This window comes from Colobus angolensis, unplaced genomic scaffold (assembly GCF_000951035.1).
Source record: "Colobus angolensis palliatus isolate OR3802 unplaced genomic scaffold, Cang.pa_1.0 Scaffold83, whole genome shotgun sequence".
NCBI classification, from domain to species: Eukaryota; Metazoa; Chordata; class Mammalia; order Primates; family Cercopithecidae; genus Colobus; species Colobus angolensis.
The window spans coordinates 630,788-645,636 of record NW_012122154.1 but is presented as its reverse complement, the minus strand read 5'-3'; the positions used below and the strand labels follow the sequence as shown (position 1 = coordinate 645,636).

General features: G+C 54.6%; 1 protein-coding gene across 1 annotated transcript in view; it reads left to right on the top strand.

Moving 5' to 3' along the window:
- The window catches only part of CNTNAP1 (contactin associated protein 1), a 22,363-nt gene that overhangs the window by 453 nt on the left and 7,061 nt on the right, over positions 1–14,849 (top strand). The window contains exons 2-23 of the mRNA XM_011929690.1: positions 843–944; positions 1,058–1,251; positions 2,014–2,161; positions 2,244–2,447; positions 2,978–3,162; positions 3,902–4,045; positions 4,718–4,979; positions 5,456–5,605; positions 5,870–6,041; positions 6,516–6,622; positions 7,084–7,203; positions 7,726–7,929; positions 8,127–8,283; positions 8,374–8,501; positions 8,791–8,976; positions 9,489–9,710; positions 9,968–10,207; positions 11,964–12,317; positions 12,467–12,594; positions 13,687–13,780; positions 13,969–14,214; positions 14,319–14,366. Coding sequence (XP_011785080.1) covers positions 843–944; positions 1,058–1,251; positions 2,014–2,161; positions 2,244–2,447; positions 2,978–3,162; positions 3,902–4,045; positions 4,718–4,979; positions 5,456–5,605; positions 5,870–6,041; positions 6,516–6,622; positions 7,084–7,203; positions 7,726–7,929; positions 8,127–8,283; positions 8,374–8,501; positions 8,791–8,976; positions 9,489–9,710; positions 9,968–10,207; positions 11,964–12,317; positions 12,467–12,594; positions 13,687–13,780; positions 13,969–14,214; positions 14,319–14,366 — 3,795 coding nt within the window. The remainder of the gene's footprint in view (positions 1–842; positions 945–1,057; positions 1,252–2,013; positions 2,162–2,243; positions 2,448–2,977; positions 3,163–3,901; positions 4,046–4,717; positions 4,980–5,455; positions 5,606–5,869; positions 6,042–6,515; positions 6,623–7,083; positions 7,204–7,725; positions 7,930–8,126; positions 8,284–8,373; positions 8,502–8,790; positions 8,977–9,488; positions 9,711–9,967; positions 10,208–11,963; positions 12,318–12,466; positions 12,595–13,686; positions 13,781–13,968; positions 14,215–14,318; positions 14,367–14,849) is intronic.

Genomic DNA, 14,849 nt, shown 5'->3' with positions numbered 1-14,849 from the left:
TGGTCGCGGGTCCTTCCCGGCCGGCGCGCGCCCGCTGGCTCTCATCTTTTCCTGCCTCTCCCCCGCGCTCCGCATTGCAGCTCTGAGGCTGCCGCGCGCGCCCGGGGGCTGGGGCTGGGGCTGGGCTCCGGGGCGAGGATGAAGTCAGCCGGGCAGGGATTTGGGGATGGGATCCAAGCAGGAGCTGGTGCCTGGGTTTGAGGCTAGGGCTGGGGGATAAGTGTATACTGGTGACCGAGACTAGGATTAAGGTTTTTCCAGGGCTTGAGGCTGGACTTTGGAGCTGGCCAAGGAGTGGGGTTTGTGGCTAGGGCTGGGTTTTGTGGCTGGGGCTGGGTTTTGTGGCTGGGATCCAAGCAGGAGCTGGTGCCCCTGACTGGTGCTAAGGCTGGACATGGAGCTGGTGATGGTGCTAGGACTGGCTGAGGTTGGATACAAGGCCTGTATTTGGGGATGGTGCAGGTTTTGGGGGCCGATTGGGATTGAGGCTAGGGTTGGAGCTGGATTGGTGTCTTGGGCTGACTTAGGTTCTGGAAGATGCTGAGGTTTAGGATTGAGTTTGGGGAAGTACTAAAGCAGGGCAGGTATTGGGCTAGCTAGGGAGGGTCTGGCCTTGGGCCTACAGGTGTAGTCTAGGGGTTTCCCTAGAAGAAGGCAGCCTCCTCTGAGCATGCAGCTGTTGCTGCAGCCAGGATTGAATAGATGGCTTTAAGGTAGGGCTGGGCGTGCCTCTGGGGGTGGTGGCTGGGGGCAGAGAAGGGGAAGCTTCGGTGGCTAAGTGGGCCGGCCTTTGGAAGGGCCTGGGAGGTGCCAGCGCTAACATGTCGGTTTCCCTACCCTAGACGGCTGCGACGAGGAGCTGGTGGGTCCCCTCTATGCACGCTCCCTGGGCGCCTCCTCCTACTACAGTCTCCTTACGGCGCCGCGATTCGCCAGGCTGCACGGTGAGCTCCGCGGAACATCAGCTGTGAACTGGCAGCAAACCGCGGCAGGGTGGGGGTCTCCAGAGGACTTCGGGGAGGAGGATAGCCGGTTAAAGCTCCTGTCTGTCCTATAGGCATAAGCGGGTGGTCACCACGGATTGGGGATCCGAATCCCTGGCTCCAGATAGACTTAATGAAGAAGCACCGGATCCGGGCCGTGGCCACACAGGGCTCCTTTAATTCTTGGGACTGGGTCACACGTTACATGCTGCTCTACGGTGACCGAGTGGACAGCTGGACACCGTTCTACCAGCGAGGGCACAACTCGGTACTCTGGGCGCCAAGGCGGTAACAGTTGGGGAGCTTCCTCTGCTCCAGGCTCTGGAGGGGCACCAGCCTCTGGGAAAATGGAGGGGGCAGTGGTGAGGGCATGGACGAGGAGCAGTGACTCCGCTCCAGGGACTCTGTCCAGAGGGGCTGTCAACTTAGGACGTGCGCGAAACACTCGGTTCACAGGGTTTAACACACTTTAGGGGAAAACCTGGGAGAGCTTCCTAAGGAGGTGACATTTGATTTCAGGTCTGAGGAAATAATAGGATGGTGGGAGAGGACACTTTATGGAAACTGACCAGGCAAAGCCGCCTAGCAGGGGAGACCAAAGAGTATTTACTTTCCAGAAGTCGACATTGGCTGGGTGTGAAAGTTGTGGGCTGGAAGGCTATGGAGAAAGAAGCAGAGGGGGTCCGGGTGCAGTGGCTCACGCCTGTAATCCCGAATTTTTGGAGGCCAAGGCAGGTGGATCACTAGGTCAGGAGTTCAAGACCAGCCTGGCCAACATGGTGAAACCCCGTCTCTACGGGGAAAAAAAAAAAAAAATTTAGCCGGGCGTAGTGGTGGGCGCCTGTAATCCTAGCTACTCGGGAGGCTGAGGCAGAGAACTGTTTGAACCCGGGAGGCAGAGGTTGCAGTGAGCTGAGATCGCACCACTGCACTCCAGCCTGGGCGACAGAGGGAGACTCTGTCTCAAAAAATAAAATAAAAAAAGAAGCAGAGGGTGGAACGTGGTTACTACTCTCCCCCACCTCCGCAGACCTTCTTTGGTAACGTGAACGAGTCTGCGGTGGTGCGCCATGACCTGCACTACCACTTCACCGCGCGCTACATCCGCATCGTGCCCCTGGCCTGGAACCCACGCGGCAAGATCGGCTTGAGGCTCGGCCTCTACGGCTGCCCATACAGTAAGCATGCAGAGAGCGCCGAGGGGGCCCGGGAGACAGACAGCCTCCCCAGTCCCCGGCCCACCTACGGTCCTTTGCGCAGAGTCCGACATACTCTATTTCGACGGCGACGATGCCATCTCATACCGCTTCCCACGAGGGGTCAGCCGAAGCCTGTGGGACGTGTTCGCCTTCAGCTTCAAGACCGAGGAGAAGGACGGGCTTCTGCTGCACGCCGAGGGCGCCCAGGGCGACTACGTGACGATCGAACTGGAGGGGGCACACCTGCTGCTGCACATGAGCCTGGGTGAGCTCGGCGGCTGGGTGCGATGAGGGGTCAACCCCTGAAGCTCTCTCACCGCCCTCCTCGCAGCACCTCCTCCACGCAGCCGCACTCACGCCTGGTCTTCCACTTCTCTAAGGCCTGGACCAAACTACACCTTTCTTGTAGTATTTGGTGCTAGCAAAACACTGGAGTCGGAGTGAGAACTGGATTCCAGTCTCAGCTCTACCACTACCCAGAGATGTGACCTCGGATGGGGCACTTCCGAGCCTCAGTTCCCTCCTTGTAAACACACACACACACACACAGTATCTCATTAGCTTTTCATAACACCCGCGTGATGAAATAGAAGTAGCTCATGTGTTACCACTTTTACAGACAGGAAGCCAGGCTAAATGGCTTACCTTGTCACACACTCGCCAATGGCTGTTGATCAATAGCCCACTCTCCCTGGTTGCCCTGGGCTTTGTTACACGCTGCTGCTCTGCCTAGGAGCTTGGACTCCATGGAGTTCTCCTGGCTTGAGGTCTTACTCTGTCCTGCCCCACCCTCAGGCAGCAGTCCCATCCAGCCAAGACCAGGTCACACCACCGTGAGCGCTGGCGGAGTCCTCAATGACCAGCACTGGCACTACGTGCGGGTGGATCGATTTGGCCGCGACGTAAATTTCACCCTGGACGGCTATGTGCAGCGCTTTATTCTCAATGGAGACTTCGAGAGGCTGAACCTGGACACTGAGGTGAGAGACTAGGGAGGTGCTATTTCGTGGTAGGGGCAGGATGCTGGATGACTGAGTGCAGGTCGGTCTCTCTCTCTCTCAGAGGTAAGACCTTGCATTCAGGCTGTGGGTGGTGGCTCATGCCTGTAATCCCAGCACTTTGGGAAGCTGAGGTGGGAGGATTGCTTGAGGCCAGGTGTTCAAGACCCACCAGGGCAACACAGTGACATCCTACCTCTATTTTTAAAAAAGATTTTTTTTTAAAGAGCTCGTATTCCAATTCCTGAATATCCTAGCAGCCCTTGGCAAACTTGCCTCTCACCAGAAAAAGACCTGTTTTGTTTGTTTGTTTTGTGGGTGTTGTTGCTGTTAGCATGCAGACTTCCAGGCACCATTTCAGAACTAATGAGATGGGGTTTGGAAATCCAGATTTTGGGGACTAGGCAAGGTAGGAAAATTGTCCCTTGGATCCTCCCACAACTTTGTGGAGTTGTTAAAGACCCTGACCCCATCTGCAGATAAGAATCCCAGGCAGGCTAATTGACTTGCCTAAGGGCGTGCAGCCGATTTGTGTTGGAGTCAGAGCTTGAACTCGAGCCTTGAAAGGCCTTGCAAGCTTTAGTACCGACGCTGGGGAAATGTGTGCTTCAACTCTTTTACAAAGCCCCACCTGGCGTTTGGGAAAGCGTAGGTGGGGATGCGCGAGAAAGGTAGGCGCGCTCCTGTGCCTAAGAAGCCTCATGCCTCACCCCTCCCGCAGATGTTCATCGGCGGTCTGGTGGGCGCCGCGCGGAAGAACCTAGCCTATCGGCATAACTTCCGCGGCTGCATAGAAAACGTAATCTTCAATCGCGTCAACATCGCAGACCTGGCTGTGCGGCGCCATTCCCGGATCACCTTCGAGGCCAGTGGGCAGGGGGGCCTGGGAGGACAGGATACCAAAGCCTCGTGGAAAGCAAAGAGGTGGAGCGGGAAGAGATACTGAACATCAGATAAAAGCCGAGGATCCCTCAGTCCCCAGCCAAATACTCAAGTTGGGAGGAGAGCGGGTCTCACTTGTAGTGCACGAGCCACGCAGGCCGCTAGTTAAGAAGCCGTGGTCGGGTCCAATCACCTTCTTAGTTCACAGATGAGGAGCGTAAGGCGCAGAGACAGGGAGTGGCTTGACCAGGGGTCGTGCAGCTGCACAGTGACTGAGTAGGGATTGAATCGATGGTTTCTTTGATATGCCCCCCTCACCCCTCTCCGACTCTGGAGGTCTGTCGGGAAGCTGGCAGGAGCCTGGTCTGTGGCTCGAAATTGCCTCTCGATACTGGAAGGAGAGAAGCGGTCGCGTCGCTGACGGTGGAGATCAGCGAGAGCAAGCGAGCAGAGTTCCGAGGGCCGACTGGGTTGGGGCCCCCTCCACAAATGGACGAGCTTGGAGGGGAAGGGGTTATGTCCTGGTTGGAGATCTCACCCCCGCCAACACCGAAGGAGGGCGGTGACCAGGATCTTAGACCCGTGTGAAAACCGAATTCCCAGCTGAGGCAGAGGCGGCTCACGGGTGTTGATGCGTCTTCACTTTTGCCCCTAGGGTAAGGTGGCGTTTCGTTGCCTGGACCCGGTTCCGCACCCTATCAACTTCGGAGGCCCTCACAACTTCGTTCAAGTGCCCGGTTTCCCACGCCGCGGCCGTCTGGCAGTCTCATTTCGCTTCCGCACCTGGGACCTCACTGGGCTTCTCCTTTTCTCTCGTCTGGGGGACGGGCTGGGCCACGTGGAGCTGACACTCAGCGAAGGGCAGGTCAACGTGTCCATCGCGCAGAGCGGCCGAAAGAAGCTTCAGTTCGCTGCTGGTGAGGGCGTTTCGGGGGAGGCACAAGCAGAGAAAAGAAGGGTAGAGGAGCCCGAGAAAGTTGTAGGCCTAGACTGAGGCCTTTGCATTCTGGTGAGGGGAGAGGGAGTGAAGGGGGCAGGGCAGGAGGCCCCAGGGTACTGGGAAAAGGTGGGAGTGGCTGGAGGCAGTGAGCAGGCGGATCTGAGGGACTAAGGATTCTTGGAGAAGGGGGAAGCCTGGGAGTCCTGGTATTCTCCAGTTCCAGAGGGCCCCTGGAGATTGCTACTCATTTATAACTGTGCAGACTCTGTGGCAGTTGCTGGGTCATGGATAATGAAGAGACATTCAGAGAGATCTCCACTGGGTGTGAGAAGTGTAATCACAGGGGCACATAGGCTGCTCCTGGGACACAGTGGGGCTGCTTCCCCACTCAGGACATTCTTCTAGCCTAGTTGCTACTTGCCTCCACCCACGCTATCATCCATTCTTGTCCAGGCTACCGACTGAACGACGGCTTTTGGCATGAGGTGAATTTCGTGGCACAGGAAAACCATGCAGTCATCAGCATTGATGATGTGGAGGGGGCAGAGGTCAGGGTGTCGTACCCACTGCTGATCCGGACAGGGACCTCATATTTCTTTGGGGGTAAGTGAGGGCCAACCTGAACAGACCTCTGTTTCTGGGTGGGAAGGCTCCATCTAAGTCCATCCAGATGGGGCCATATGGAGAATTTTGGAGGGAGCAAGCCCTCTTTCCCCTCTGGGGCCTTGGGGAGTGGAAAGTCATTGCCATCTACACTTTGGGTCTAGTCCCCTTTCTTCCTTTATGTCTGGCACCCCCTTGGCATCTCCCTGGGGGAGGGTCTTTGGGGTCTCCCCTGGAGAGGGTCTCATGGGGTGGTTGCTCCAGGTTGTCCCAAGCCAGCCAGTCGATGGGACTGCCACTCCAACCAGACGGCATTCCATGGCTGCATGGAGCTGCTCAAGGTGGATGGTCAGCTGGTCAACCTGACTCTGGTGGAGTTCCGGCGGCTTGGATTCTATGCTGAGGTCCTTTTTGATACATGTGGCATCACTGATAGGTACCCAGAAGCCCCTAACAAGAGGTGACCCCTCCAAAGCCCTCTTCCCTGGTCTCCCAGTAGGAATGGCCTTTCTCAATAATCTCCCTTTTCCTTGTCTCTGCTCCTTAGTCCCCTGCTTGGGGATGATTCTTCTTTGATCTTTTACCTCCGATTTCCTCCCTTAAGGTGATACACGCTCAGGATGGAAATGACACATCTGTTTTTGGTCCTAGAGGGGTTTTTTGTGCGGGAGGGGATAATGGGGGTAGAATAAGGCATGTTTTGCTGTTTTCAGGAAGGGGGAACAGTAGTACTTGAGCCCCGAGGACTGCCTAGTGCCCCTGCATCTGGGCTTACACCCGGCTGGCTAGGCGGGGTGTGTCTCACTGGGTTCTGGGGCTCCAAGAAGCTGGGAGTGAAGCTTGCAAGGATCAGACCCCACTCTCCAGCTCCCAGTAAGGCTCTTTCCCTTGGTCCTGACCCCTTCCCTAGGTGCAGCCCTAACATGTGTGAGCATGATGGACGCTGCTACCAGTCTTGGGATGACTTCATCTGCTACTGCGAACTCACTGGCTACAAGGGAGAGACCTGCCACACACGTAAGCCAGATGCAGTATGGGGGAGAGTCAGGGACAGGGGAGGTCAGAAGAAGGTTGCTGGGGATCATGAGGCTGCTAGAGATGGTGAGGATGGCCCTTCCAGCCCTCTCTCTTTTTGTTTTTGGCTTTTTTGAGACAGAGTCTCGCTCTGTTGCCCAGGATGGAGTGCAGTGGTGCCATCTGGGCTCACTGAAACCTCTGCCTCCCAGGTTCAAGCGATTCTCCTACCTTAGCCTCCCAAGTAGCTGAGACTACAGGTGCACACCACCACGCCTAGCTAATTTTTGTATTTTTAGTAGAGATGGGGTTTCACCATGTTAGCCAGGCTGGTCTCAAATTCCTGACATTAGGTGATCCATCACCTCGGCCTCCCAAAGTGCTGGGATTACAGCCCTGAGCCACCGCACCCAGCCAGCCCTCTAACTGTCTAACTGCCTTTGTCTCACCTTACTATCGGCCAGCTTTGTATAAGGAATCCTGTGAGGCTTATCGGCTCAGTGGGAAAACTTCTGGAAACTTCACTATTGATCCTGATGGCAGTGGCCCCCTGAAGCCATTTGTAGTGTACTGTGATATCCGAGGTAAGTGTCTCTGATGGGTGGTGGGTGACGAGGGAACCGGGAAGGATAGAGTGGTGTTGGTGGTGGGGGCAGTTAGACTAAACAGGTGGGGTAAAGGAGGACAGAGGGTAAGGGGATACTAAGGAATTTGTAACTCAGCTTTAAAAGTAAATCCCAGGCCGGGCGCGGTGGCTCACCCTGTAATCCCAGCACTTTGGGAAGCTGCTCGGGAGGCTGAGGCAGGAGAATCACTTGAACCTGGGAGGTGGAGGTTGCAGTGAGCTGAGATAGCACCACTGGACTTCATCCTGGGCAACAGAGTGAGACTCCGTCTCAAAAAAAAAAAAGTAAATCCCAGCTTCCTTACCCATTCTAGCTATCTCATTTCCAGCCTACAATGCAGAGTGCCCAGGGCAGAGGTGGAATGGAGCTGCTGGCCACGTTCAGTGGCTCTGAGTTGCAGCAGCGGTGGTGGAGGTGGGCAGGGAGATGGGTAGAGAATGCCCAACTCCAGCCAAAGCTCTGTCCCCTCTTGTCTCCCAGAGAACCGAGCGTGGACAGTTGTGCGGCATGACAGGCTGTGGACAACTCGAGTGACAGGTTCCAGCATGGAGCGGCCATTTCTGGGGGCTATCCAGTACTGGAATGCATCCTGGGAGGAAGTCAGTGCCCTTGCCAATGCTTCCCAGCATTGTGAACAGTGGATCGAATTCTCCTGCTACAATTCCCGGCTGCTCAACACTGCAGGTTAGGGCTGGGGTCAGGGAGGGAGGTGGTGGAACTGGAGGAGACACCAATGGGGGCCTGGGAGAAGGAAGCCAGAAGCTAGCTGGGGCTTTGGGTTGGAAGATTCAAGGAGGGGTCTGGGCTGGTTGGAAGGATGAGAGGAGCCCAGAGGCTAACGGAGGGGCAGGGCCTGAAAGCTGCTTGCACCTCTTCCCCAGGAGGCTACCCCTACAGCTTTTGGATTGGCCGAAATGAGGAGCAGCACTTCTACTGGGGAGGCTCCCAGCCTGGGATCCAGCGCTGTGCCTGTGGTCTGGACCGGAGCTGTGTGGACCCTGCCTTGTACTGCAACTGTGATGCTGACCAGCCCCAGTGGTGAGGGGGCAAAGAGACAGGGTTTTTAGGACTCCGGCGGGCGGGGGAGCTGAGTGGCTGGGGCTGAGCCATGGCAACCTGCCTCCACAGGAGAACTGACAAGGGACTGCTGACCTTTGTGGACCATCTGCCTGTCACTCAGGTGGTGATAGGGGATACGAACCGCTCCACTTCTGAGGCCCAGTTCTTCCTGAGGCCTTTGCGCTGTTATGGCGATCGTGAGTGGCAATCGTCTTTTGTGTGCCCTCCCAGAGCTGACTCTCCAGTTTCCAAAAGCTAGGCTGCATGAGTCACTAGGGGTCTCTAGCTGGGGTGCCCGACCCCCAGCTCCTGCTGTGATCTCATTGCCACTCTGCACCTGGCTGCTCTTTCATTCCACTCCTTAGTCTCTCCTCCATCACCTCACTCTCCCGCTTTGCCCGACCTTCCCTGCCCCCAACCCCGGGTTCTCTTCCTCTTCCACCCTCCAATCTCCCTGACAAGACCTTCCTCCATCTGCTTTTGTAGGAAATTCCTGGAACACCATTTCCTTCCACACCGGGGCTGCACTACGCTTCCCCCCAATCCGTGCCAACCACAGCCTGGATGTCTCCTTCTACTTCAGGACCTCTGCTCCCTCGGGAGTCTTCCTAGAGAATATGGGGGGCCCTTACTGCCAGTGGCGCCGACCTTATGTGCGGGTGGAACTCAACAGTGAGCAGGCAGACTGTGGGAGGGCCTCGGGGTAGATGAAAGTGCTGTCTGGGGAGACATGGGCAGGTGCAGGCTGGGGTTGGAGCCAAGGGCAGATGCTCTTTTGACAGGCAGCATGGGAAGGGTTGAGATACCCTGGGTTCTAGCCCTCACTCGGTCTTGATGGCTGCTCAGGTGACCCTAGGCACTCACTTGGCCTCTCTTGGCCTTAAGTCCCTTCCTTGTGCGTAAGGAAGCTGGACCTTCGAGTCCCTCTCACCGCTGATTAGCCATGCTTCTAGCCTGGGAGGTGAGGCTGGGAAGCTGGCTTCAGGGATCTGTAATGTGGGGAGAGACGAAGGGTATGAGGTTTTAAGCAGTTGGTAAGTTTCATTATAAGCTACAGACAAATTGGAGGGATATTCAAGAAGCTCCAGAGAGGTGAGGTAAAGAGGTTGTATTGGACAAGGAATCCATGAAGGGTCTTGTAGGTCTGAGTCCTTTTCTCCCCCACCCTGCATGACACTGTCCAGCATCCCGGGATGTGGTCTTCGCCTTTGATGTGGGGAATGGGGATGAGAATCTCACAGTACACTCAGATGACTTTGAGTTCAACGATGACGAGTGGCACCTGGTCCGGGCTGAAATCAACGTGAAGCAGGCCCGGCTCCGAGTGGATCACCGGCCCTGGGTTCTGCGGCCTATGCCGCTGCAGACCTACATCTGGATGGAGTATGACCAGCCCCTCTATGTGGGTGAGCAGCAACCCAGAGGAAAGTCTGAAGCATCCTTTACCTTCCCACCCTCCAAGGCCGCTCACCTTGTTTCCAGGAGCCTCTGTCTTAGGTGCCAGTCCTCTCTGCTTCAGAGCAAGCCAGGGTCTCACTTGTCCCTCCAGGCCTTTGTATCCTATTCTATTCTTCCAGCCCCCTTGGCTCCCTTTCCTACTACAATACTTACTCCTGTCTCTGGCTCTGCCTCCATTTCTTGACCCGTTGCCTACCCTTTCTAGGATCTGCAGAGCTTAAGAGACGCCCCTTTGTGGGTTGCTTGAGGGCCATGCGTCTGAACGGAGTGACTCTGAACCTGGAGGGCCGTGCCAATGCCTCTGAGGGAACCTCACCCAACTGCACAGGCCACTGTGCCCACCCCCGGCTCCCCTGTTTCCATGGAGGCCGCTGCGTGGAGCGCTATAGCTACTACACATGTGACTGTGACCTCACGGCTTTTGATGGGCCATACTGCAACCACGGTCAGTGCTGTTGGTTATGGGGCAACAGGAAGCCATAGGGTGTAATGGGATGTAGGGAGGGCAGGGAAGGAAATAGCATGTAAAGCCCACATCATGGAAAATTAGAGTTGTCCCTGGATTCCTGAGCTCTGAGTTTGGGGAGTCAGGCAGTTGAAGATGATGGGTGACTCCAGAGGCATGGACAAGGAAGGGATAGTACAGATAGCTGGTGCAAAAAGAGATCAGAATCACCAAGCATGCTTTGGGAGCCCAAGGTGGGAGGACTGCTTGAGGCTAGGAGTTCGAGACCAGCCTGGGCAATGTGGCAAGACCCTGTCTCTACCAAAAAAAACTCTTTTTTTTTTTCTAAGATGGAATCTCGCTCTGTCACCCAGGCTGGAGTGCAGTGGCGTGATCCCGGCTCACTGCAACCTCCACCTGGTTCAAGCGATTTCTTTGCCTTAGCCTCCTGAGTAGCTGGGACTACAGGTGTGCACCACTATGCATGGCTAATTTTTGTATTTTTAGTAGAGACGGGCTTTCACCACATTGGCCAGGCTGGTCTCGAACTCTTGACCTTGTGATCCACCTGCCTCAGCCTCCCAAAGTGCTGGGACTACAGGTGTGAGCCACTGCGCCCAGCCAAAAAAAAAATTTCTTAATTAGCTGAGCATGGTGGTGCACACTTAGGCCTAGCTACTCCGTAGGCTGAAGTGGGAGGATCACTTGCACCTAGGTCAAGGCTGCAGTGAGCTATGATCGTGCCACTGCACTCCAGCCTGGCGGATGCAGCAAGGACTGTGTCTACAAAAAAAAAAAAAGAAAGGCAAATTGCTTCCCCACCTTCCCACCATCACCATGGTAACACAGGCGAACTCCCTTGTAAATGTATTTGATAATTGCTGCATTCCTAAAACACGTCAATGACCTGGTTCTTGGTTAAGGTAAGCCTTGACATTCCCCATAGCAAGATTCTACACACATAGCAAGACTTCATCCTCCCTAAGGCTGGCCTATAGGGAGGATGTATGGGCAGATGGGTTACTGGTGGGAGGAGTGTAGGGGACTAGGGAGATACAAGATTTAAGGACCAACAGATTTCTGGTGCTGTTTTGGAAGTGTGAGTAGTGGCACACATACTACATGGGGTCAGGATATCCCCATTCTAATCTTGGCTGTCCCCTTACTGTGTGTCTTTTTTTTTTTTTTTTTTTTTGAGGCAGAGTCTCACTCTGTCACCCAGGCTGGCGTGCAGTGGCACGATCTTGGCTCACTGCAACCTCTGCCCCCTGGGTTCAAGCAATTCTCCTGCCTTGGCCTTCCTATAATAATCCCTTCCTCAGGGATTACAGGCATGTACTACCATACCTAGCTAAGTTTTGTATTTTTAGTAGAGATGGGGTTTTGCCATGTTGGCCAGGCTGTTCTCGAACTCCTGACCTCAGATGATCCGCCTGCCTTGGCCTCCCAAAGTGCTGGGATTACAGGCGTGAGCCACTGTGCCCGGTCTTGCTGTGTATCTTTAAGCAAGTCACTCCTCATCTCTGAGCCTGTTTCCCCAGTTGTAAAATGCAGGGGTTGGATCAAATGATCTCAAGTTTCCCATGGCTGTAAGAGTCTGTTCTGTGACAGAGGGGCTCAAAGGAACCTAAAAGTAAATGGAGGGTTGTGAGGGTGGCAGAAACTGAAGTCTCAGGATGTGTGTATGAATGACATAAAACCTCTGAATTGGGGAGTGAGCAGTATGGGGCCCTGACCTCCCTGCTTCTACCTGCAGATATTGGTGGTTTCTTTGAGCCAGGCACCTGGATGCGCTACAACCTACAGTCAGCGCTACGCTCTGCAGCCAGGGAGTTCTCCCACATGCTGAGCCGGCCGGTGCCAGGCTATGAGCCTGGCTACATCCCGGGCTATGATACTCCAGGCTATGTGCCTGGCTACCATGGCCCCGGGTACCGCCTGCCTGACTACCCCCGGCCTGGTCGGCCTGTGCCCGGTTACCGTGGGCCTGTCTACAATGTTACGGGAGAGGAAGTCTCCTTCAGCTTCAGCACCAGCTCTGCCCCCGCTGTCCTGCTCTACGTCAGTTCCTTTGTTCGTGACTACATGGCTGTGCTCATCAAGGATGATGGTAAGCTCTCCGGGGCTCTCTCACCCCACTCCAGCTTCACCCAGGTGCCCCTAATTCTCCTATTGATTCACAAATACAAGGACTATGTGCTGTTAGAAGATAGGGGTCATGGCAGCTGAGACCCTGAATTTCTTCTCTGCACCCCACAGGGACCCTTCAGCTACGCTATCAGCTGGGCACCAGCCCCTACGTGTACCAGCTAACCACCCGCCCAGTGACCGATGGCCAGCCCCACAGTGTCAACATCACCCGTGTTTACCGGAACCTCTTCATCCAGGTATGCATAGAGGGAGGTGAGCCAGTTCAGATCATAACCTCATGATCTCGGTTGTGGCATCCAGGAAAACATCAAATACTTAACATTTGTAGATCACATTTGAATGTATAGAGGATTTTCATGTGTGTCACCTCATGTAACCCTCACAATAGCTCCAAGAGGACGATAGGGATGGAGTTTTGCTCTTGTTGTCCAGGCTGGAGTGCAATGGTGTGATCTCGGCTCACTGCAACCTCTGCCTCCCAGGTTCAAGCAATTCTCCTGCCCCAGCCTCCTGAGCAGCTGAGATTATAGGCATGCACCACCACGCCCAGCTAATTTTGTATTTTTAGTAGAGACAGTGTTTCTCCATGTTGGTCAGGCTGGTCTCAAACACCCAACCTTAGATGATCCACCTGCCTTGGCCTCCCAAAGTGCCAAGATTATAGGCATGAGCCACCGCGCCCAGCCAGACAGTAGACATTCTTATTTAAGTGTTTTACAAATCAGTAAATAGCCTCAGAAAGTAAAGTGGTTTCAGCTACTCAGGAGGCTGAGGCAGGAAAATTGCTTGAACCTGGGAGGCGGAGGGTGCAGTGAGCTGAGATCGTGCCACTGCACCCCAGGCCCAGGCGACAGAGCGAGACTCCATCTCAAAAAAAAAAAAAAGGAAAGTAAAGTGGTTTACCAAAAGTCAAACCGCTGGTAAGCTGCAAAGATGGGGCTCAAAACCAGGTTTTTAAAAAATATATAGGCCAGGTGCAGTGGCTCACACCTGTAATCCCAACACTTTGGGAGGCTGAAGTGGGAGGATTGCTTGAGGCCAGGAGTTTGAGACCAACCTGAGCAACGTAGCAAGACATCGTCTTCACAAAAATATTTAATAAATAAAATAAAAATATATATATACCAAATCCTACATCTAGGCCCAGGAGTTGCCCACTTCAGATTGAGCTAGGACTCACCCAGCTGGCATCACAAGCTTGGACAGAATGAGAGATCTCCAGTATCTGCCCCCAAGTACATTCCCAGGGTCCACACAGCTCCAGTCCAGCCCACAGGCATCTGCTTGTAGTCCCCGCTCCCTCATCACCCTCCCACTCCCCACCTCAGGTGGACTATTTCCCACTGACAGAGCAGAAGTTCTCGCTGTTGGTGGACAGCCAGTTGGACTCACCCAAGGCCTTGTATCTAGGGCGTGTGATGGGTAAGCTGCAGGTGCGGACGCGTTTTAGGCAAGGAGCTGTGGGATATGTTCCTGGATCCTCAAGGAAACTGAAGGCCCTGGGAATGGCTGTGAGGGCGGTGGGAAAGATGAGTGGGAAACCTGTGGACAGTAAGAGTGGCAGGGCCTTTGGGTCCAAGTCCCTCTTTCTGGACCTGCCTCTCCCTCAGAGACAGGAGTCATTGACCCGGAGATCCAGCGCTACAACACCCCAGGTTTCTCGGGCTGCCTGTCTGGTGTTCGATTCAACAATGTGGCTCCCCTCAAGACCCACTTCCGAACCCCTCGACCCATGACTGCTGAGCTAGCTGAAGCCCTTCGAGTTCAGGGAGAACTGTCCGAATCTAATTGCGGAGCTATGCCACGTCTTATTTCGGAGGTGCCACCTGAGCTTGATCCCTGGTATCTGCCCCCAGGTACATTCCCAGGACACAGAGGATGGAAGGGAGGGATGCCAGGAAAGGGAAATGATTCTTAACGTGGCGGAGGCATCTCCTAACTGGTGCTTTCTCCTCTCCAGACTTCCCGTACTACCATGATGAAGGATGGGTTGCCATACTTTTAGGCTGTGAGTAGCACTGATCACTAAGCTGACCTCCCAAGACTACCCTCTGACTGTCAGCATCCTTTCCCTGCCCCTGATCCCCAAGGCTGCAGGATGGCAAAGGCACTAGATGCATGATGGCACAAAGGATGATACGACAGGCTATTCTGAAGGTGCCATATAACTGGGCAGAGATTTTTAAATGTTTGAGGATGCTACAGATTTTTAAATAAAATATTAAAATTGGGCTGTAGCTAAGGGATGGGAAAATGGGGATACAGTAACACCTAGAGAGATGAGAAATTGGGGTAACTACCAGGGATGTGGAAAGAGAATATTAGAAACAGAAGGTTGGCCGGGCGCGGTGGCTCAAGTCTGTAATCCCAGCACTTTGGGAGGCCGAGATGGGCGGATCACGAGGTCAGGAGTTCGAGACCATCCTGGCTAACACGGTGAAACCCCGTCTCTACTAAAAAAATACAAAAATCTAGCCGGGCGAGGTGGCAG